Consider the following 22,808-nt stretch of genomic DNA (forward strand, 5'->3'; position numbering starts at 1 on the left):
CTATATTTTGGAAAATAAGTACTCCCTCCGTTCCTAAATATAAGTCTTTCTAGAGATTTTACTATAAACTGTATACGGATGTATATAGACGTGGTTTAGAGCGTACATTCATTCATTTTGCTTTGTATGTAGTACAGTAGTTCATAGTGAAATCTCAGACGGAGAGAGTAATTGTATTAGAGCTGCAACAATTAATTTGGATATTATGAGGAAATGATAGATGGGCAAGGTAAGTCGGCATGGGATAAATTTTAGGGGAAAAGCGAGGGGTGTAGGCGAAAACATGACCCCGCCTTTTTGAAACTCGTGGCGTCGCCTGGCCTGGCATCTTTGCTTCTTCTCCCCCCGCTTCCATTTCCACTGTGAGACTCTCGCCCCCTCCCCTCCCCTGCCCCCGCTCGCTCGTAAAAACAAATCCTCTCGTCTCCTTCACCACAACGCGCACCACGCGTACGCGGACGAGGAAGCGGAGCGCACGCGGAGGAGACGAGCGAATGGCGGCGACCCCCACCCGCCATTAGAAGTCCAGTCCAGTCCAGGCACCGCGTGCGCAGCGCAAAGCGAGGAGCGGCCGGCAGGGGGCATCTCATTCTCCTCGTGCCTCCTCTCTCTCTCTCTAGTCTCTAGTCTCTAGTCCAGCAGCCCTGGTCCCGGCAGGAGGAGAAGATTCGGGCCATCTCCGTCGGGCGCACGAGAAGGAATGGGCAGTTACGCCTACCGGTACTGCATGTGCTTCACCCGCAAGTTCCGATCCCCGGACGCGCACCCGCCCCCCGACGTCCGCGCCGCCCATGCCGCCGCCGGGGCCGCGCACGGCGACGATGGCCTCAGGCGCTTCCTCGCCGACGTGCAGCGCGAGGACCCCGCCGAGGCCGACCGCGTCCTCGCCGCGCTCTCCGCCGGCGGCGCCGCCGGCGGGATCGCCCGCTTCGTCGGCAGGTCCCCCGCCGCCGCGCTGCCCACGCTCGACGACTTCTTCGGCTTCCTCTTCTCGCCGGACCTCAACCCGCCCATCTCCAACAAGGTGTGTTAAACGTTGCCTGATTCATTCATGTTGGGAAACTAATCGCACGATCTAGTTGCAGTAAATTGCGGCCGATTTTGGCTGGCTTCGACCTTCCATCTGCTGCTCTGTCTCGCCGTGCAATGCTAGCGGCGGTCAACGGCCTTAATTCAACTCGCTCCTCCTCCTCGGGACGTGATGCAGGGTGAATGGGCGATGTTGACTCCACATCCGCAGTGGGTGGGCTGACCATCGCTTTCCCATACCACTCGACCAAAAAGGGGGGCTATTTCTAGGTAGTAGAAAACCACCTCCTGCCACAGGAGAGGCCTGGTTTCACTTCGTCGCCCGCACAACCAGCAGCAACCTTGCTCTAACGTTTCGGGATTGTTCTTGCCGTCTCTTGCTCGAAGCAGAAAACTCCAGCAATCGTTTTTATTTTTTGAGAAAAATGTTTTTGTTCATTTCCTTACATTGTGCAATGTTCTCATCTGGCCCTGCATTTCGTACTACTATCATTTTGCTTCAATTGTCCTCGCCCACCAGTTGGACCTGAAGGCTCACAGAAATAGATTTTGTACTAGTACTACTTATGTTATGGTCTAGCCTATTGCAAAAATTGTTTCCAAAAATAAATAAATAGCCTGTTGTACAGAATGTGCGCCTGGTGCTGCTCATTTGTACCTGCTTTTATTTTTCTGTTGCTCTTACCATACATTACGTCTCATTCTTACTTTAATTCTCTTCCCAGGTTCACCAGGACATGTCGGCCCCGATTTCTCATTACTATGTATTCACCGGTCACAATTCTTACCTCACCGGAAACCAGCTCAATAGTGACTCCAGTGATGTACCAATCATAGCAGCATTGCAGAATGGCGTGCGAGTGATTGAACTCGATATGTGGCCAAACTCCGCAAAGAACTGTGTTGACATTCTGCATGGAGGGTATGACTTCTGCTTCCTCAACCCATAGATTTTATAAATACTTGCTGTACTTACATTGCAGCACGACACTCCAGTATGGTTGCAATGTACTATAATTTTGGTGGCGGAACAAATATTTTATACCATGATTTCCTTTTTTAACAAAATTTAATCTGAGCATAGCTCTTTTTCTGGAACGAATAAATCACACTAGTGACTATTCTACCATGAAAGGTCAATTATTACATAGTTCTGTTCAGAGGCACCCTGGTAGGTTGGTCCTGCTGTGTACTGCACAGCATTGATTACATGTTCACCTACGAGCCTGTGAGTGTATTTGTTGCCCTTACTGTTGAACAGTGTACATGTTTCACCCTTTCAGGGAGTACTAGAACTAGTAGGGTTGTTGCAATATTAAATAAAAATACTCTGCCAGTGTTTTTTTTGGGTACTGCATGGATCAGATAGAATGAGAGATTACATGCTGGTACATGTTTTCCCCTGGTACCAAAACAAAAATGAAGATGTGCTTAATCTTGAACAGCGACGTATTTCAGGATATTTGGGACTGGTAGAGTTATGACATGCTAGAAAATCTGGTTTCGCTAAATTTCAGTCACCTGAGAATTTCTTTGTTCTCAGTCGACGCCAAGGACCATCGATCGGAACTTGGGATCCATCCAACATTTCATTATTATTTTTACTCTGAGATTAAACTCTACAATCTTTTGTACTAGATGAACAAAATATTATAACAAGGTGCATATTTGTTTAGGTCTGTATGAGTATATTTGTAAAATCAACTGAGAATAAGTTATAATCTGTTTATTAGCTTCTGAATTCTATCTTTATTTTTCTGCCAGTTAAGTCATAATCTGTTTCTTGAATTTGCAATCATCCTATTTTTTCAATATGTTCCCTAAGTCTTCTTTTTCGTGCCATTTTAAAGGACATTGACTGCACCTGTAGAAATCATGAGATGTTTAAAGTCCATTAAAGAATACGCTTTCTGCGCTTCGACATATCCTCTTGTAATTACTCTTGAAGATCACCTCACAGCAGATCTCCAAGCCAAAGTAGCCGGGGTAAAGTTTACTTTATATATCTTTTCCTGCATGTATTTTGTTTAAATCCTCAGTTCTGACTCTAATTTATCTTAGATGATCACGGAAACATTTGGAGACCTCCTTTACGTCCCTAGTTCAGACACACTAAATGAGTTCCCTTCTCCAGAAGCTCTAATGAGAAGGATAATCATCTCAACTAAACCACCACAAGAATACAGGGAATTTCTTAAAGCTCAGGGTGATCAGAAAATCAGTGGCAGTGCAGATAAATTAGCAGAGGAAGGAAACTTGAGAAGAATAGATTCAAATGCTGATGATTCTGATGGCAAGGTCTGCAATTTTGTCTGCCTTTTGGAGGCATGCACCCGTTAAAAATAAAAGGTTATTATGTACAGAAATTTATTTGTTGCCATAAACAGGATGAACCAGATGACGAAGATGACGAAGAATCTGAGGAAGAGGATCCTAAATTTCAGCCGGATACTGCATGTGAGTATAGGAAACTAATAACAATCCATGCTGGCAAACCAAAAGGCCGTATGAGGGATGCGCTTAAGGTCGACCCTGACAAAGTCAGACGTCTTTCTTTGAGCGAGACACAGTTGGCTAAAGCAACAGCTTCTCATGGTGCTGATATCATAAGGTAATTGGAATATACAATAGTTGATTATAGGAAGCTCAGTGCAGAAGAACTTTAGAATTTTTGGGCCGAATAACTGAAATATGACAGGTGTAGTTGGGTTTATGAACCCATATATGTCCAATTATTTTTACTATTGTTATAGTCTTTAGTTTTTAATGCGACAAATGAACTGGTGGCAACAAAAATGCAATGCTAGACTATGACTTGGAAAGATATTACATGAACAGTCATGCTGCTACTCTTACACCATATCATGAATCAAAATGTGCCTAAATCACTGGGGTACTAATGGTAGCAACTGTTACATTCTCACAGTTTAATTTGGTCATACCATACTAATCTCAAGGGGATTTATTGTGAAATACCCTGGTTAATATTTGGAAACGATTGACATTCCTAGTTGTGGCATTTCAATCAATGTATCTGTGTGCAAACATTACTGTGTCAATTTATTGTTACCTTTTGTTAGTCAATATACTTTTAACAAGGGAAGCTGATACACTGCTGGACCATGAACAATTAGAAAACTAATTTAGCTTTGATTCAGGTTTACTCAGAGGAATATATTAAGGATTTATCCGAAGGGTACAAGGATTAATTCTTCTAACTATGATCCAATGAAGGCCTGGACTCATGGTGCCCAGATGGTTGCATTTAACATGCAGGTTGGATTACAATTTCTTACTGTCATGACTCATAAATCATTGTTCGCTCATTTTTGCTTATATTTATTCCTCACATCGTTTAAGTTTGAGCATCTTGCGCATTTGGAGATAACATTTGGTGACCTGTCAAATATAATAATCTGGATCAACAATGACTTGAGAGAATGAATATGGAGTTCTGACCAACTGTTCTAATACTACGTCTTTGCCAAACCTCACCTACTCTTGTTTCCCACCTATCCTCAGCATCCAACTGTTATAAAAGAATGGAAGCACAATTGTTGTTGGACCTATAAACCCTATTATTTTTGCTATAGAACCATCCAGACCTCTTTGATCTAAATTGGTAAGTGTTTTTCGATTTTTCACAAATCTATCTTTATCCACATACCAAGGCAGCAGAAAAACTTTACAAAAGTGGTCTGTAACACTTGAAAAGAGTATTATAAAGATCAACTTAGTGTTGAAGGTGAAGTTAAGCTGTTTGGACACTCTGAATCTGAATTGCTGCAATTGCATCAGTAGTTGTGATGGACTTATAATAGTTAGTGACACTTAGCCATTCAGCTTTCTTCCTTGTTTTGATCGGCCTTTGAAATTTCAGGGGCATGACAAATCGCTAAGATTAATGCAAGGATTTTTCAGAGCCAACGGTGGCTGCGGATACGTTAAAAAGCCCGACTTCTTGCTAAAGACAGGCCCAAATGGTGAAGTGTTTGATCCTAAAGCGAGCCTGCCGGTGAAGAAAACTCTTAAGGTCCACCCACATATACGCATTTCTGAAAACTCTTAAGGTGTCCACCCACATGCACATATTTCTCTGAAAAATAACACATGTTGTAATGCCTAAGCAGGTGAAAGTGTATATGGGGGACGGGTGGCGCATGGACTTCAGTAAGACTCATTTCGACGCGTTTTCTCCACCTGATTTCTACGCCAGGGTACGTATCTCGTCTCCTTCAGCCAAGCTCTGAAAAAGCTCAACTGGACTGGCAATGGTGTGCTGAGAAGAATGTATGTGGGTGGCAATGTTTCACAAACAGGTGGGGATCGCGGGGGTGCGGGCGGACTGCGTGATGAAGAAGACCCGGACGATCGAGGACCAGTGGGTGCCGGTATGGGACGAGGAGTTCACGTTCCCGCTGACGGTGCCGGAGCTGGCCCTGCTGAGGGTGGAGGTCCAGGAGTACGACATGTCGGAGAAGCACGACTTTGGCGGGCAGACGTGCCTGCCGGTGATGGAGCTGAAGCAGGGGATCCGCGCCGTGCCCCTCCATGACCGCAAGGGCAACAGGTACAAGTCCGTCAGGCTCCTCATGCGCTTCGAGCTCATCTAGCCAAATGGTCAGCATTGTGGAGGCCTGGTGTTATATTATGTGGTGGTAGGAGTAGTCATATTGTCGGAATATAAAATAATAATAATGTTAATGTTCTTGTGTAGTACTGTAGCAAGTCAGGGAGTTGTGTTGAACTGTTGTCTGCTGTGCTAGTTACTGCCACAGTGGGGAGGAAAAGTGCAGTGCAGTACATACTGGGGTGGGGTGAGTAAGATTTTTGTGACGGGAATAAATGTTTCATTCTGGAACTGTTGATGAACTCTACTCTGGCATGGCATGGTTTGGTTTGGGAGAAGTTGGTTGGTTGGTTGGGGTGGCCGATCTCGGATGGGACACGTGGGATGCTGCTGTTATCGTCAGTCTTTGCTGATAGAACCAAGGACGGGGCCCGCTGAACAGGAGGAGCAGTTGGATCTTGGTTATCCTTTTCATTTCCCTTCCCATTCGTTGGTGGCACGGGAAAAGCCATGTGCATATTGCTGCAAAATCCTCCTCAAGATCGAACTAGTTCACTATATCTTTCACGCGATCCTTAAAAACGTCTTATATTTTGATATGAAGAGAGTATCTGTCATGCGCGGGTAATTATTGTACTACCATGTCAAAAAACATGAGATGAGATGTGCAGTGAATGTTCAGCGGCTGTGGCAATGGCATCACACACAATTCAGAGTGGCCAGTGGCCACACGAGCACCAGCAGCACGAATAAAGCTGGGCAGCAGAAATAGGCCCAAAATGGAGAGAAAAATAGGCCATCACATTTCATTTCCCAGGAAAAACTGGAATTTTTCTCTCTTAAAAAAAGCTTTTTTTCCCCTTCCCTGTCGTTTTGGGTTCTCTGCTCGCGGCTCGCCGCTTCTCCACCTCCCGTCTCCCCCTCCTCCTCCCGGCCACCCCTCCCCTCCGCTCCTCATCGCAACAAACAACGCAAGCTCAGGCCGTTCATCTCCTCCGCCGCAGCTCGCCGGAAGGGAAGGGAAGGGGACCGCCATTCGTCCACCTCCGCGGGTGAGGGAGGCCCGCCTCCGGTTGACCACACATGCGGCCTTTCCCGCCGCTCGCCGGGATCCACCGCGCCACCTAGTGCCGCCGCCGCCCGCCCCGTCACGATGGCGTCCGACCAGCACCCCCTCGACTCCTTCCTCGCCGCCGCCCGCGGCGCCCTCGCCCACCTCCACCTCCCCGGATCCGATTCCAAGCAGCAGCAGCATCATCAGGAGCAGCGCCAGCCTGACTGCCTCCTCCACCTCCACGTCGTCCTCACCAACTTCCTCCACAAGCCCCTCCGGTCATTCTCGAGATGCTTCGGCAACGACCACAGCAAGCCCAAGCGAGGCCGGACCAAACAGGCCACGCAGCCGCTCCTCGACGCCGGGAAAAGGCAGCCGCAGCAGCTGGAGCTCCTGCTCTGCATTGCGTTCGACGCCCTGGCGCACAACCTGCAGGTGCTGGAGGGCGCGTGCAAGCAGAAGGGCGAGGAGTTCGGCAGCGCCGCCCTGCAAATCGACCAGTTTCAGGTCGTCAGGAAGGTCATCGTTGGTAAGAAGGCTGATTTCGACGGGTTCCTCTCCAACCTGGGGTTCGCCAGGCTGGGGGCCCCGGCGGCGAGCTTCGCTGATGACTCCCAGGCCTCGGCGCCATCGGCTGCTGGCCAGGAGGTCCGTACAGGCGTAATTGGGGAGAGGGAAGGGGCTGACAGTGGTGGTGATGCTGCACAGCCACCACAGAAGTTTGCCGGCCGGTTGCTCAACATCCCATTGTCGAATGTGGAGCGGCTGCGGTCAACTCTGTCCACGGTTTCACTCACGGAGCTGATTGAGTTAGTTCCACAGCTGGTTGGCAGATTGTCGACTTCAATTGATAGCCATCCAGACAAGAAGAAGCTTTTCTCCGTGCAAGACTTCTTCCGGTATGCAGAAATCGAAGGTACAGTAACGCCGTTTTCCAACACCAGGAATTCCTCGCATTATACTTTGCTTATTTCGTGTATAGGCTGATGATTTGTATTTGTCAGAAACTTATCATGTTTCTTGTCAAATAAAGAAATATGTTACCTATAGGGTGCCAAACAGAGAATTGCCGAATGAAACGACTGTAGGATAACTGTTGAAATGTACTATACCTCCGTATCAAAATATACAACGTTTTGTTAGGCTAAACTAGCCTACAAAAACGTCTGGTAATACATTGTTTATTTCTATCACTCTGAACTGCATAGTTGTCTTATTCACATAGATGACCTTCCAATATGCAGATTGAGGATCTGTGCTAATAGTGTACTGAGCTTTACTCGCGTATTACGTAGAAAAGTGTCTTTTAGGCCTGTGAGCTTTACTTGTGCCCTCGTTGAACACCCGCGAAGGTGTTAGTTCCATCATATTGCTTTACTATTTTAATAAACGCTACTTGGACTATGCACTACAATCCTTTAGAGCAAGACTTCTCCAGGGTAATCTAATGGTTGAGAGGGTATTGTATCATCTATTTCAATACATCTAGAGCTCCAGAGATTGGTTTGATGCTGTCACATATTGCTGAAATCTTTTAGAAAAATAATGCTGCTGAAATCTTACTAGTGAAAACGTTTATTTGTTATTCTTTTCAAAATGAATAGCGGTAACTCTTGCCATGTTTCACCTAAGTTCTACTGTGCACCTATTGTTGCTGCAGGGAAGCGATTCTTTGAGGAATTGGATAGAGATGGTGATGGCCAAGTCACTCTAGAAGATCTTGAAGTTGCAATGAGAAAGAGGCGATTGCCGCGGAGGTACGCTCGGGATTTGTTACGGCGTACCAGAAGTAACAGATTTTCAAAGTCGATTGGGTGGAAACAATTTCTATCCTTGATGGAGCAGAAGGAGGCAACAATACTCCGGGCATACACCACATTGTGTTTGAGCAAGTCTGGGACGCTTCACAAGAATCAAATCGTTGAATCGTTGAAAGGTGCAGGCCTCCCGGCCAATGAAGATAATGCTGCTGCCATGCTGCGCTATCTAAATGCAGATTCAGAAGGATCAATCTCATACAGCCATTTTCGCAGTTTCATGCTTCTACTTCCTTCAGAGCGCCTTGAAGATGATCCTCGGTATGTCTAGCTTGATACTACATCTGAGTTGACTTGAGTGAACAACCAACTAGGCATGGCAATAGTTGCCCTTTCTTGACTAGTAGTATCTTTTAGCAGTGTTCCTTCTCAGATTGCCATTGACTTGTTTCTTCACTTACAAATGCATTCAGGAACATTTGGTTTGAAGCAGCTACATTGGTTGCTGTTCCCCCACCTGTAGAAATATCCGCCGGAAATGTTTTGAAGTCGGCTTTAGCTGGAGGTCTTGCTAGTGCCCTTTCTACCTCTATGTTGCACCCTATTGATACAATGAAGGTACAGCAACATGCTTCCATTCACCTTTCAGTTAAAACAAGTTTGGTCTCCAAAGCATTCATTCAGCAATGCCTTCACTGGACATTTTTAGAGATGGATATCTTTATGACCAAAGTGACTGAAGCCAAATAAGTTAATATCAGAGAATGTTGAACAACATATGCACCTTGTAGGCTCCATGTCAGAGAATTAACCATACAGCCTTAAAGTCAAATCCTAGGACTCTTGACCATATGCAACTAAAAAGTTAAAGGAATCACATCTAGCACAGTTAGGTCTATCACGAGCTATCACTGCATAGTATGACAACTCATATCTGCTATTAGCTTACTCACCATATCCCGCGTTAGCCTAGGCTGGCTGAAGTTTAATGATCTCGTTGAGAGAATTTGCAGTCCCATGGAGGTTTCTCATTCAAGTTTATCTTTTCATATTATCAGACACGTGTCCAAGCATCTACGCTCTCATTTCCAGAGCTAATTGCAAAGCTTCCACAAATTGGGATTCAAGGACTGTATCGAGGTTCTATCCCTGCAATTCTCGGACAATTTTCAAGGTCAGTTCTTTTCTAAAATTTGGCAAGCATTCTTGTGGAGGCTGGATATTCATATCATGATCATGCCATTTGCAGCCATGGTTTGAGGACAGGAATCTTTGAAGCAAGTAAGCTCATATTAGTAAGAGTGGCTCCAACACTTCCAGAGATTCAGGTACGCTCTTTACTGTTCATGGTGCATATTTACCTTTTCTATTATCTACAATACAAAGTGTTTCTGTCGGCTGTAATAGGTCTAGTTGTTTGGTGCTACTAGGTTTTCGCCCCATAGCGCCCGTTTCGATGGCGGGCGGGTGCCGTGGGTTTCCTAGTAGTGCGTTGGACTCGCTCTCCCCCTCTCCCTGTTCTTAGACTCATCTCTGTTTCTCAGACTGGTTGTATTTCCGTTCTAAGTAATGGAAAGGGGGTTAGCCCGGTTCAAAAACAATACAAAGTGTTGAAATGTTGTATAATCGACTCACTGTCTCATTGGCATTGAGTCTGGACCTGCCTTGTCAGCGTAACAACAGAAAGTTTGTAGCTGTAGCATTAATTCTTTGGATTGTATCTTACCTCACGTGCTAATTAGAAACCTGACTTGCCTCAAGTAATCAAGTACAGAACCACTTTTTTTTTTTCCTTGATAGCATTCTGATATACTCCCTCCGTCCCAAATATAAGAATGTTTTTGACACTAGCATGGTGTCAAAAACGTTCTTATATTTTGGGACGGAGGGAGTAGTTAACAGGAAATTATTCTGCTTGGCTTACACCTGAACTAGGATATTGGCGAAAAGAAAGAGTACCTGAATAATTTTTGCCTTACATCTACTCCTCTCGTAGGTGCAATCGTTGGCTTCCTTCTGCAGCACAATCCTGGGAACCGCAGTCCGTATTCCCTGTGAGGTTCTTAAACAACGGTTGCAGGCTGGAATCTTCGACAATGTAGGGGAGGCCATTGTTGGTACCATGCAAAAAGATGGCCTAAAGGGTTTCTTCCGTGGCACTGGGGCCACTCTTTGTCGTGAGGTTCCTTTCTATGTTGCCGGAATGTGTCTTTACGGTGAAGCTAAAAAGGTAAATTGAATTCTTACATTCTTTTTTTTTCACCATACCTTCAAATTTAGTCATATATGTTAGTTGTCCAAAGCCGAAATGTAATTTTACATCATGCTTAGTAACTTTTGCTATTAATGGTCTAAAATTTATCTGTTTCATTTGCAATCTCATGTTAGTTTTCCAAAATTAAATGTATCTAACCAATCATCATGCCCATGGATTTATAGGCGGCACAGCATGTCTTGAGCAGAGAGTTGGAACCATGGGAAACTATAGCAGTTGGAGCATTGTCTGGAGGACTTGCAGCAGTTGTCACCACTCCCTTTGACGTGATGAAGACCCGGATGATGACCGCCCCACCAGGCACGCCAGTCTCCATGCAGTTGATAGTCTTCTCCATCCTCCGAAACGAGGGGCCCCTCGGGCTCTTCAAGGGTGCGATCCCGCGCTTCTTCTGGATCGCTCCTCTCGGAGCAATGAACTTTGCAGGCTACGAGCTCGCCAAGAAGGCCATGATCGAAGCTGAGAAGGAGACGGCCGACTCTTTACAAGAGAAGAAGAACATGGTGGGTTCGAGAGGATGACAGACACGCTCAACCTGGGTTGGGTTGGCTGGTTACCTCCTCTATCTATGATGTAAAGAGAGAACTGGAGACATGCAACAGAAGTTTTTGTGCCCTTGTTGCAAAGGAACAGGACAGATATTCCACACAGCCTTCTTACCAAATGATGTTAGGTTGTATCCTTTCCCCTCTTGAGGAAAACTTTTTTGATTTTCCATCTCCATAGGCCTTTACAACACTGTATGTATAGTACTCTAGACGGCAGGAGTTGGCATGCTGCTCTTTCTTCCTGCAGAGCTTACTTTCATCTGCCATGTGCTTTTCTTGTGTTCCCCTTCTCCCTTTATTTTTATTGCCCCGGTCATAATTAATCAGCTGTGATATGTTTCCTGATTGAGGTTTAAGATGGAAGTGAAGAGACGAAAAAATAAACAAAAAAATACCGGAGTCAGCTCTGTTCTGAGAAGCATGTGCATACTATCCTAGAGAGTATCATTATCACAAAAGAAAATACCACTGCTGATTAATATCAGATCAAGAACATATGCCATGAGCAAAAACCAACGTTCACTCATAATTTGCCTTGCCTAAGTTCATGTGGGCCTAACGGATAGTACCATCAGCAGTCAACTGGTTAGACACTAAACGCAAACGCAAATATCAGTTGTAGCTGCAAATAGACTAATTGTAGTTGTAGAAATTTCGTGCCCCTCCACCGCCATGGTGAGGATGATGCCCGGGATTATTGTTGTAGTCATAAAAATTCCTCGCTCCTCCACCATGTTGGTGGCCAGCATTATGCCTGTCATAGTGTTGCCCTTCTCTAGCATAGTAATCATTGTAATCATCATCATCCTCATCCTCATCCTCATAGTCATAGTCATAGTCATAGTCGTCGTCATCCTCCTCCTCCATGCCATCACGGATAATGTTATCTTCATCCCACAGCGGGCAGGAGCAGGTCGCTTTCTTGTCCTTCCATTCTTTCCCACAGGTGTAGCAGAATTCATAGCCGCATCTGGAAGAATTGAGCGAGAACAAGATGCACGAAAAGGTCAAACAGGAAACAAATCTGAGGCTGTGAGCATTAGGACATGAAAAACACATCAACATGGAATTGATTGACATGAAAATGTGAGCATTAGGACATGAAAAACACATCAACAGGAATTGATTGACATGAAAAATCATAAGAATAGGCCATTCATGGTAACATCGGTAAAGATAGATATGAAAACGGCACAACCAGAATCAGATACTTACACACAGGTCATATGGTAGCAGCCCTCTGAGAGTTCAATCATGTGCTTGCATTTGACACATTGGCGCCACAGCTGCTGCCGTGCAAGGTTCTGTAACTTCGCATCATCTGGACGAGCTTGGGGGTACCTACTCTTGTAGTCGTAACAAGACATCCTGTCATGCCATGGGACCTTACAGCTGATGCAGAATGAGCCTCTGCATTTGACACACTTCCTCAATGTGGCAGCATCAGCAATGGTGTACTTTGAGGAAGATTCTTGCAATGGGTGTTTCATTTCACTCAAGGACATCAAGGCTGAACACTTGGGGTACGGGCAGTAAATCTTTTGAGTAGCAGGGATCTGTCCTTCCCTGATCCGTTGCACCATGATATCTAACAGTCGAGGCGATAGGAATATCTTTGAACCCTCCACGGTTAGCTTTGTAGTGCAACCATCTTGTGGGCAAGCTGGTAGAGTTCCATGGAGTAGCTTAACTTTCACATGCTCCTTCATGCAGCAGAAACAAAAGCGATGTGCACAGCCTTCGACCACATGAATTTTAGAAACATCGGTGTCTTCCAGGCAGATGGCGCAGGTTTCTCTTTTCTCCTTGCTAGCATTCACAGCAACTGCTTTGGCAATCTGAGAGAGTATCGAATCTCTTGCTAATTTCATCACGTAATCAAGTTTGCCTCGTTCCACAAGTGAAATTTCACATTGTTTGAATTTCTTTGCTACTGACAGAACCTGATCTATCATTTCTGCAAGCTTCGCCTGTTTCGGGCGCCAAATTCCACGCATCTACAATCCCAAAAATTAGGAAATAAGCATAAGAGTACAGGACATCACAATAAGAGCACTGGTAAAGAATTCAATCATGTGACCACTGAACTTGCATGCGCACCAATTATATATGCATGTAAGCAAAACGTGAATTTTTTTTCTTTACTCAATTTTCACTTCGGCAAGGGAAAATACTTCTACTGAACTCAAAACCAAGACCTGCACCAAACTGGATGTTAGTTATTCAACTTTTAAGGTTTCCATTATGCCAGACAAATAGGAAAAAAAGTTCCCTTGCTATAAATGTCTCATTTTAGTCTTAATCTTTGACCTACACCGTTTGTGAGTACTGAATATTGCTGCCATACTAGTCACATTGACAGCTTACTAAATTGGTCAAGCACATAGCACAATTCATGTCCAAATATAATGTCTTAAAACTAACTAAGCTGCTCTGAACCCAAATACACTCACCTTGGGAATGTTTGAATTAAAGAGTTCAAGAACATTTTCTGTATCAAACATGAAACCAGGACCAGAAAAATATTTTCAGCTGAAACCGATAACATTAAATGAATAACTAATGCATAAAATCCTCCTCTGCTTTTCTAACAGCATAATCAGAAAGCAGAGCAGATAGAGAAACACAAAACATGTACAGCAAATAATTAGGAATATCCAAACAGCACATAGCTGTAAGTTTGTCTTTAAGCTACATTTAGCTTAAGACAGTGATCTCATTTCACCAAAGAGATTCGTTAACTGTATATCCCTGTTGTAAAAACACCATATATCCGATGTATGGTAAAATGGAAATGGGTTATGACCCCTATTCAAACCAATTAGCTAAAGATGGGATTATCCAGTTATGTGATGATAGAGCCATCAGTTTATGGTAAAACATGAGGAAACAACATTAGAGTACCAAAATATATACTACAATGAGATCAATTCTGCGACGTGACAAGAAGATTCTCTATTAACCTGCATAAGCAAATCTGAGGACTTCGAGTAACAACTAAGCAGTAATAAAACAGATGATAAAAGCGGAGTGATTTAGAGGTTGCATCATGACATACATGGTTATGGAGTGCCTTGTAATCGTTGAGAATCCTGATGCTCTGGATCCCTAACCCGAGCGCCGCCTGGAGGCCTTCGGTGAGAGCCATTGCCTCGAGCATCATGCGTCCGCCCACAAACCCTTCCACCGGCTTCTGTATCCTGAGCACCACCTTTCCCTGGGAGTCGCACAGCGCCACGGCGAGGACCGCGACGCGGGGGTCCCAGTCCCGCGACCCGACCACCTCCTTGCTCGCCATGCCCTTGAACATGACGCGGAAGAGGGGCTTGGTCGAGTCCAGGGGGCGCTCGATGTTGTCTCCGTCGTGGGTCCACTGGTCCTCCGGGACAGCGGCGAGTTCGCGCGCGAAAATGGCGTCGTGGGCGGCGACGCAGGCGGAGGCGGCGGCCCTGGCGTGGTAGGCGCGGCAGGCCTCGGCGTAGCGGTGGTCCTCCTCGGCGCGCGCGAGGTCGGCGGCGTGGACCGCCAGGGCGTAGGAGGCGTCCGAGGGCTCCGGCGGCGCAGGGGCGGGCTGGGACCGGGACGAGGACGAGGAGGAGGAGGAGGCGGCGGCGGCGGCGATGGGGGCTTTGCCTTTGGAAGAGGAGGGATTACTGGAGAGGGCGTCGAGTCGGAGAGATGCCTGGATGGCCTCGGCGAGCTGGAGCTGGTACGCGAGGTCGAGGTCGGAGACGGAGACGGCCGCGGAGGAGGCGAGGGCGGTCTGCTCGCGGAGCGCGGCGAGGTCGTCGCGGCTGGCCATGATCGGCAGGCACCCGGTCCGCGACGGTGCGGCACAGACAAGAGGAAGGGGGGTCTTGGAGTTTGGAAACAGAACGCGAAAGTGCTATTCTGAGCTCGAGCTTAGATGCACCTGTTATCATAGCCGTTCTTTCGCGCTAAGATTCGCATCAGGGATTGTTTTTTAGTCCGTATTCTCTATAGTATGTCTGCTTTTTCACAGACTATGGCCCACTTACCTACCGCATTCATTTCGACGTCCGTCATCCCGTGCGAGGCGGCTCAGATGAATCTTTGCGTCGTGGTCCACGGCTCATCCGTTATCTTCCCAAATGGTGCCCTCCGGGGATATTTTAATGTTTCTGCACTGCGTCGCCAGCACCACCCCTTGCTCTCGAAGATTCATCTACGCCCTGCTCCTCACCCTTATCCTCTCCTTGGCGACCATGGCTGCTTCTTCTTCATCATCACAGCCAGACGAAGTGCTGCCACTGATTCCTTGCGCCAAATGCTTAAGGTGGTCACCTTCGTCTCTCGCGGCAGAACTCGGTACTACAAGTGCGTCGGGAAAGATGTAAGTGCCCGTCTTCCATGATGAACAATCACTTTTAGATTTGCCACTCCCAATCTGGTGCTGAACTTAGGATCCACGCAGGCTGGGCTATGCCAGTTCATGAGATCCACCAAGACGTACCTGCCAGAGCTGACTCGTCATGGCCTGTTGCAGCCGTATGTGCTGCAGGCTGCATCACTCCCTTGCCGTCCACCCGTCCCGCTGTTCGGTCCTCTCCAGCGGAGACTAAGGCGAGAGCACAACTTCGACGACGGCGGACAGGCGGAGATTCAGCCTGCCCATGTAAGCAACCAGCCACCGCTGCAGCAGTCCACTGTTGCCCGCGCGGCGCCTCAATGCTGCTTCACTGACAGCTAGCGTACGGCGCTGCTCCTGGCCGGAACCAACTTCATCCTCGTCGTCGCCATGCTGAAGCAGCTAGTTTAGTGGTCAATGATCCATGTAGTATGGAGGAGTCGTCTAGTTAAGTCTTAAGTCCACTGTTTTTTAGTTTGATTATTCCACTATGTGCCTCCGGTCTAGTTTCTACTGCTCGCTTTTGTGTTCAACTCGACCATCCCGACGCATTTTGTCAGGTCATTTGTATGCCAGCATGGATATGTAAATTAACGTACTGCTCAGAGTGTTTGAAGTTCTCCGGTAATCACCGCGTCCCGTGCTGCCCATGCCGCTCTTCTAATGTTTACCCTTTTAATTCACCGGTTGGATCAGCCAGATCCTCATTAGGAGTTGGTAGATTTGGCAGCCACATATGCCTAGTTCGCTCCATAGAAATCATCTCAAACCAAGACGGATGTCCATAACTTATAATTACTTCTTCATTCACGCTTCAGATGCAGCCAATACATCTCTACATTCAGTTTCTAGCTTGAGTGTATAAGAAAATATAGGTTTCAGTGTTTAATTAGATTCAGATTCCAGAACCATCATCTACAGTCACTACGATACTAGAGATTCCGCTTCACCTATACAGTTATTGAAAACCATCATCTACTATCAGTTTCAATCCATTTTAGATGTACGTGCACTGCATCATGTGACTCCATTGGTTAGGGACTGTATATCAGGTTTAATTTCTCTGATCATGTTGCAGACCCAACATGTCCGATGAAGATAGCTGTGAAGGGGATACGGGCGATGCCAACCTACAGATTCCTAGCAACATAAATAGTGATGATTCAGCGGAGAATGATGCCACAGGCTGCTGTCCAGCACCAACATCTCGTATATCTGTCAAGCATGCTGTTGAGGTTATTCGGACATTCACTTGTTGTCCTTTGGTAAGTGTAACCAGTTGAATGTTCTGCACCCGAACCATTTTTTCATATTTCAGTGCATATATGAATAGAAATCATGGTAAAAGAGTCAGCAAGGTAAGCATGTGCACTGACCAGGATTATTATTGACCAGGATTATTGACTACGGAAACATTTGCGACCTCTGCAGCAGGCGCAGCAACTCGCCCCACATCTGCTGCCACCCACCCACACCTCACTGGCATAGTATTTCGTCTCGATGTTGGCAACTCCTGAAGATTTTTCCAATGCTTTATTGTCACACACACACATATATGAAACATGTACACAAAATTGACAAACGGATCGGTCTACGTACTATGTAGTAAGCAATGTTCCCGTCATCTGTGCTGCTGTCATCTGATTCAGAGCTTTCTGTTGGACAGATCGTCTGAACAATATTTGAGAACCTCGTTGTTTAGCCCTCCCCTTTCTTGATTTCTTGCTGCACTTACGTTTCTTCCGAATGACACATCTCCGTCCTGCAAATCAAACATGTTTAGCATCCTTGTTTAGCCAGTCATATGCTACTTCTACTCATCCCACAACAATACCTTCAGTGGTTCATTGTCTGGCCAGACCAGTCCGACAGTGGAAAAAATCGTCCAACCTCGTCTGAACTCCCATGTCTACAAAGCAAGAAAATTCATCACACGCACTTGTGAATGTGAAATCATTCTGTCAATACGAATTGAATTTTTTCCACAAATGTACCTGATGCTCTATGACCACCTGCCCCTGTTCCCTGACCATGATGTGTGGTCGCCACCCTGATTTGCTCGTCAGTGGCTACACAAAAGACACAAAGACATTAGCTACCCGCAACATGGCCATCATTTCTACAAAAAAACATCTACTTGTATTTGTATCCCACTCACCATTCTGGTCATACATCTTCTGATACATACATGCAACCTGATCATCATTTGCCAACTGCTCCATTGCCTAGTCGTTAATTTAACCTCTATTTGTTTTTGGACTACGCTATGTACAACACAAATATATCTTCAGTCTTGGAAAAAAATAAGTTACTTACATTCCTCGTCCAGCTCTTTCTGGAGCTTCCTCGCACACTCCCCGTCAATGTCTAGCACACGAGGCTGTCTACAGCTATCCTCATCGTTCTCATGTTTCACAGTGACATTCCTAGCTCTAGCACACTCCATGCCAATCGTTATATTTTTGCATGATGAAATTACATGTCTTCTCCCCCCATCTATAGTAGTAGCTTGCATTTCTGTGATCTCTTGCAAGATATTCCCCATTTCATTTTCATCTCCTGCCAAGCCCAACAATTCCATTTTAATTAGTTTGTTCAGGAGATCCCTGTTTTCATTCAGTGAACACTCATCATACCTTCTGTCTGTTGCACACCAACAGATGTGGCCGTGCTACGCCCGAAGCCCGGGGGACCTGCATCAATGGCATTATGCCTCGACACAGCAGTCGTTGCATTCGCCACTTGCCTCTGATGCATTGGTCCTACATTTTTCAGCACAAACAGCATGATCAAAACATACTCACAAACAAATGGCATCCGCCCGCCAATGTATCTGCGATATACCAGCCATTATCAGAGCAGGGCATTCGCAATGACATGACCTTGTGTTCTCCACACCAGCTTTCCCCTGCATAAATTTCCGGAAATTCAGTCAATGTACAGCAACTCTGCTCTGTCAGTAGCCCCAGCAAAAAAGCAAAAATTCCATACTCACCGAGCAACCATAGACTATTTCCTGCATGCACTTCGTCCTCTCAACATTCAGTCGGCTCTTACCGTATCGAATACCAAAGCCCTTTTCCCATGAATACAAATTGTAAAAGTCGTATGCCTCCCCAACCGAGTCGAACGATGTGCCGACAGTTGGGGTTATTACATTCTCACTTGGGTTTTCGGCATAGCTACGAACGGCCTTCTCAAATGCACTGGTGCGGTTTGGGCAAGGTGGGCGGCTTGGAGTTGCAGCAACGGTCCTCAACCTACAGACCATCATCCATGTATAGCTTTATTTTTGCAACATTAAGGAAACACAGCGTTCGAATGAGAAATTAAAAGTATTAATGCCACCACTGTACATTCTGTATGGTTGCAACAGCAACCAGACTTTAAACTGCCTCCTTAGTCTAATGTTAGCTATTTTATCCACTGAAATTTTTCGCACCCAGTTAGCTACATGCCGTTACACTTATACTCCCTCCGTAAACTAATATAAGAGCGTTTATATCACTAAAATAGTAATCTAAACGCTTTTATATTAGTTTACGGAGGGAGTACTATTTATCTCGATGATGAAAAACCGCCTAACTGTCATTTCTCTAACTACCAGGGAGTCAGCGAACCCTGAACAAGTGCAATTACATTGCTAGCACTGGCAACTATGCTTCTAGGCATGCAACCCCCAGATCAAAGCAAAAATGCAAGAGGGTCAGCAACACTGAATACTGCAAGCTCTGCTTTCTTCATCTGGAAGCATTTGAACTTGACAACTGCCCCCACAGGCAAGCACTAGGCAAGCACTGGAACACACCACCTACAATTTTCTGTTCTTGTTCCAGTGTCAAGCTTTGAATCCCTAGTAAACTTTTGACATACAACTATGCATCTAAACACTCAGAGGTACATCAAAGAACTCATTAATGAGGCTAGGTTCCATCGAGTGGAGACACCGAAATGTTGTCTGCCAGACATGAATTTAAGTGCCCACAGACCCAGCTAGATGAATAATTGAACTGCATATGCCTGGGTAACTACACGATGAAATCCACTACTGACCTCTTATTCCATCCAGGCGCTCGGGGGTTCATCTTCCCAGTTGACAGCTCCGAACTGGGTGGAGAACTGGCTTTCCTCTCCGCCGCCGCTTCACTGCCCGGCAAGATTTGTGCCTTCGCTGTGAAAGCCGGACCCTCCGGCTCCGGTTGCGCCTGATCCAGCATCTTTTGCAACGCCACCTCAAGCTCCACTACCGTATCGACCGCTATGGGCTCCGCCACCATCGGGGCGGGCACCAAACACTCACCGACCTCCTCAAGGAAAGTGGATCTGAGGCAGGCCAAACAAAATCCATTTAGAACGACTACTTACGCTGCGTACAGAACGAAGAGGCAGTGTGGGGAAGGATTACGGCTGCCATGCTGGTCGCTGCTGCCGCCGTCGCCGCCGGAATCTGCAAGAGCTCCCAAAGTTAGGTCAACTGTGTGCTGTCGAAGGTACCGAACGACCCATTCAATTACCGCTCAAGCCCACACACGGAACGGAAAGCAAACTTCCTGGGCCACGGATCTGACGTCTACGCGCTATCTGATCCTCGGCCCAAGTCGTCAGCGACAAACGACGTCCCAGCTCCCGTCAAAACGAGGCCCACCACACGCGCCTGTCATATACGTATTACGCTACAGTCCGCATTTTTTAACAGCCCACCGCCAGGAGTATAAACAAATGGCACAGATCCTGATGTACTTTTGAAGGGCCTAGATAAAGAGCTCATTTGAGCCCGAGCTCAATCAACAGAACGGGAGTATTTTGCGCCGATATTTTCGATGTCTTCCGCTGGAAGACACCTGCCGCTGTCAGTGCTCCCATCCATTGGCTGATACGGTGCTGCTGGACTGCATGGTGCGTTGGATCTATAGGGAATGGACCTGATCAATTCACTCAGCTGTTCACTTATGCCCCTTGTAACATTTGCATCTTGCCCGTCAAAAGAAGCATATATGTTCCCGGTTTCTCACACAGCATGCATGATGGATTTTCCTAAACACCAGCATGGACAATAAAGTCTGGTCACCTACATGTAACGATTAGGTGCTTACAACTAAATGTTGAAGGACACCACGGAGCCGTTGCAATGTTTGTACGATTAGGCCACGGATAGAGGGCTCTTGCGCCCCCCGGCGACAACCGGAATGAGGAAGAGGATATCTATATTCGTGGATAATATGGTTTTGTTTGTCAAACCGGAGCCCATGTACCTTGCGGTTTGCAAGTGCATCTTTGACTTGTTTAGGGAGGCGTCGGGACTGCATATTAACATGGGCAAATCGGTGGCATTGCCAATACGCTGCTCGGACCAAAGTATCATTATGGCTAGTGCGGAGCTTGGGTGTCTAGTGGGCTCCTTTCTGGTTCGATATCTTGGACTCTCACTGTCCTTAAGAAAGCAATCTGCTACGCAACTTCAATATCTCGTGGACCAGATGGCGAACCGCCTGCCGAAGTGGAAGGCTGCTCTCATGCCAAAGAGTGATAGACTGACTCTGGTGCATTCGGTCTTGTGTGCAATGCTCATTCACGCTGTGATGGTTTTGGATCTTCCTATCAAGACGATTGCCGCCATGAATAAGGTGTGCCGGGGCTTTCTGTGGTGTCGCAAGGCCGAAGCAAATGGTGAAAACTATGTTGTGGCGTGGGAGATTGTGTGCGCTCCAAAATGGGCAGGAGGTCTAGGTCTGCCCAATATGAGGTGGCTCAACTTAGCTATGCAGGCCAGGTGGCCATGGTTACAACGGGCTGATAGCAGCGGACCTTGGAGCGAGTTCACAATCAAGGTGCCAGACGAGTCGATGAAGCTATTCCAAGTGGCTACTAGATGCACTCTACGGGATGGAATGAACACCTTCTTCTAGGAAGATCGGTGGCTTGACGGAAGGAGGATACAGGAACTTGCACCGGCCATCTACGATCTGGTGCCAAGCCTCGTGCGGAGAACATGCATGCTCAGGCATGTGTGGGAGAATGGGACGTGGGCTACAAGTGTTGGCCCCAACTTGGGTGAGGAAGCTTTGCAGGAATTCCTACAACTTTGGCAGAGGATTCAAAATTGGGAACCAACAGAAAATGCTCCAGACAGCATCTCTTGGTCTTGGGAGACGAGCGTGAAGTTCACTGTGAGGTCGGCATACGCCGCCAGGTTTTGGGGCAGAGAGATCATACCCACTGCGGACCTGACTTGGAAATCGAGAGCTCGGCAACATGCAAGTTTTTCACCTGGCTAGCCCTCCGCAATAGATGTGGGACATCCGATCGACTGGCCAGGAGGGGACTACAACATCAAGACAAGTGTCCACTCTGCCATCAAGAGGAAGAAACAATAGAGCATGTGCTCTTAACTTGCGCCTTCGCCCGAACGGTGTGGGCAAGGTTATGTCAGGCTATGGGGAAGCTAGATTGGACACCCACTCCACAAGAGTCCCTCCAGACTTGGCTCTGCATCAAACAAGGATTACCAACCATAAATACGAAGGACCTCCACACACTACTACTACTGACGATGTGGGAAATGTGGAAGCACATGAATGCGGTCGTGTTTGATGGTGCCACGCCATCGGTTGGTGCTCTCTTGCACAAAATCTCCTCGGAAGGTAGAACTTGGTCATTGGCTGGACTCATAAAAGGAAACGTAGATTATGTGTTTGCAGGCCTAATATGGTGGAGCATTGGTGAGGAGTAGCCTATGTTTAGGGTGGAGTGGAGTTGTACGTGTATTCGTGAGGTCTATCACGATGCGTTGTAAATAACCGGTGGAGGCGCTCTTCGCCTTTCTTCTTTAATATATGTTATGCACACTCGTGCATATTCAAGAAAAAAACTAAATGTTGAAGTCTCAGAATGCATCAACTACTCAATATACAAGAGAACTATTGTTGCAAGTAATGCTTGTAGAAAATCTCCATTTCAAGATCATCGGACGTCTGCTCAACCCTTCCCCCCTTCCCATCATGGCATTGTTTTCCTTGTAAGAATGATAAGTCAACTAGTCAAAAGCAGTTGATGTTGTGTATACATTCCATGGAAACGAGGCATCAAATATGAGATGTTTTACGGTAGAGGCGAGTAAAGATTAGCCATTCAACAAGTTAATCCAAAGGCTTAGAGCATCTCCACCAGCCCCCCAAGAGCACCCCCACGACCACTTTTTCAGTCCAG

The 22,808-nt window shown here is 46.5% G+C and overlaps 5 protein-coding genes across 5 annotated transcripts; 3 read left to right on the forward strand and 2 right to left on the reverse strand.

The window, feature by feature from the left end:
• The first annotated feature begins 343 nt into the window (after window positions 1-343).
• Window positions 344-5,906, forward strand: LOC119308540 (phosphoinositide phospholipase C 6-like). Its single transcript, XM_037584669.1, has 9 exons — window positions 344-1,024; window positions 1,755-1,951; window positions 2,880-3,015; window positions 3,091-3,327; window positions 3,417-3,640; window positions 4,188-4,305; window positions 4,910-5,062; window positions 5,160-5,246; window positions 5,349-5,906. The coding sequence occupies exons 1-9, from the start codon at window positions 701-703 to the stop codon at window positions 5,640-5,642; spliced, it is 1,770 nt and encodes a 589-aa protein (XP_037440566.1). The 5' UTR covers window positions 344-700; the 3' UTR covers window positions 5,643-5,906.
• A 567-nt stretch (window positions 5,907-6,473) lies between these two features.
• LOC119308538 (calcium-dependent mitochondrial ATP-magnesium/phosphate carrier protein 1-like) lies at window positions 6,474-11,517 on the forward strand. The gene is made up of 7 exons (XM_037584667.1): window positions 6,474-7,569; window positions 8,314-8,731; window positions 8,884-9,028; window positions 9,469-9,584; window positions 9,660-9,738; window positions 10,407-10,640; window positions 10,850-11,517. Exons 1-7 carry the CDS (start codon window positions 6,753-6,755, stop codon window positions 11,204-11,206), a joined length of 2,166 nt encoding a protein of 721 aa, XP_037440564.1. The 5' UTR covers window positions 6,474-6,752; the 3' UTR covers window positions 11,207-11,517.
• Window positions 11,518-11,645: 128 nt separating this feature from the next.
• Window positions 11,646-15,248, reverse strand: LOC119308539. Its single transcript, XM_037584668.1, has 3 exons — window positions 14,292-15,248; window positions 12,449-13,230; window positions 11,646-12,203 (listed from the first exon to the last, which is right to left on the reverse strand). The coding sequence occupies exons 1-3, from the start codon at window positions 15,033-15,035 to the stop codon at window positions 11,867-11,869; spliced, it is 1,863 nt and encodes a 620-aa protein (XP_037440565.1). The 5' UTR covers window positions 15,036-15,248; the 3' UTR covers window positions 11,646-11,866.
• Window positions 15,249-15,268: 20 nt separating this feature from the next.
• On the forward strand, window positions 15,269-16,222 carry LOC119308542. Its single transcript, XM_037584671.1, has 2 exons — window positions 15,269-15,587; window positions 15,669-16,222. Exons 1-2 carry the CDS (start codon window positions 15,300-15,302, stop codon window positions 15,942-15,944), a joined length of 564 nt encoding a protein of 187 aa, XP_037440568.1. The 5' UTR covers window positions 15,269-15,299; the 3' UTR covers window positions 15,945-16,222.
• Window positions 16,223-17,082: 860 nt separating this feature from the next.
• Window positions 17,083-20,050, reverse strand: LOC119308541. Its single transcript, XM_037584670.1, has 10 exons — window positions 20,008-20,050; window positions 19,656-19,925; window positions 18,598-18,862; window positions 18,447-18,510; window positions 18,239-18,364; window positions 17,919-18,161; window positions 17,597-17,671; window positions 17,437-17,511; window positions 17,202-17,364; window positions 17,083-17,115 (listed from the first exon to the last, which is right to left on the reverse strand). The coding sequence occupies exons 2-8, from the start codon at window positions 19,877-19,879 to the stop codon at window positions 17,447-17,449; spliced, it is 1,062 nt and encodes a 353-aa protein (XP_037440567.1). The 5' UTR covers window positions 19,880-19,925; window positions 20,008-20,050; the 3' UTR covers window positions 17,083-17,115; window positions 17,202-17,364; window positions 17,437-17,446.
• Between the last annotated feature and the right edge of the window lie 2,758 nt (window positions 20,051-22,808).

The sequence above is a fragment of the Triticum dicoccoides genome, chromosome 5B (genome assembly GCF_002162155.2).
Source record: "Triticum dicoccoides isolate Atlit2015 ecotype Zavitan chromosome 5B, WEW_v2.0, whole genome shotgun sequence".
Lineage (NCBI taxonomy): Eukaryota > Viridiplantae > Streptophyta > Magnoliopsida > Poales > Poaceae > Triticum > Triticum dicoccoides.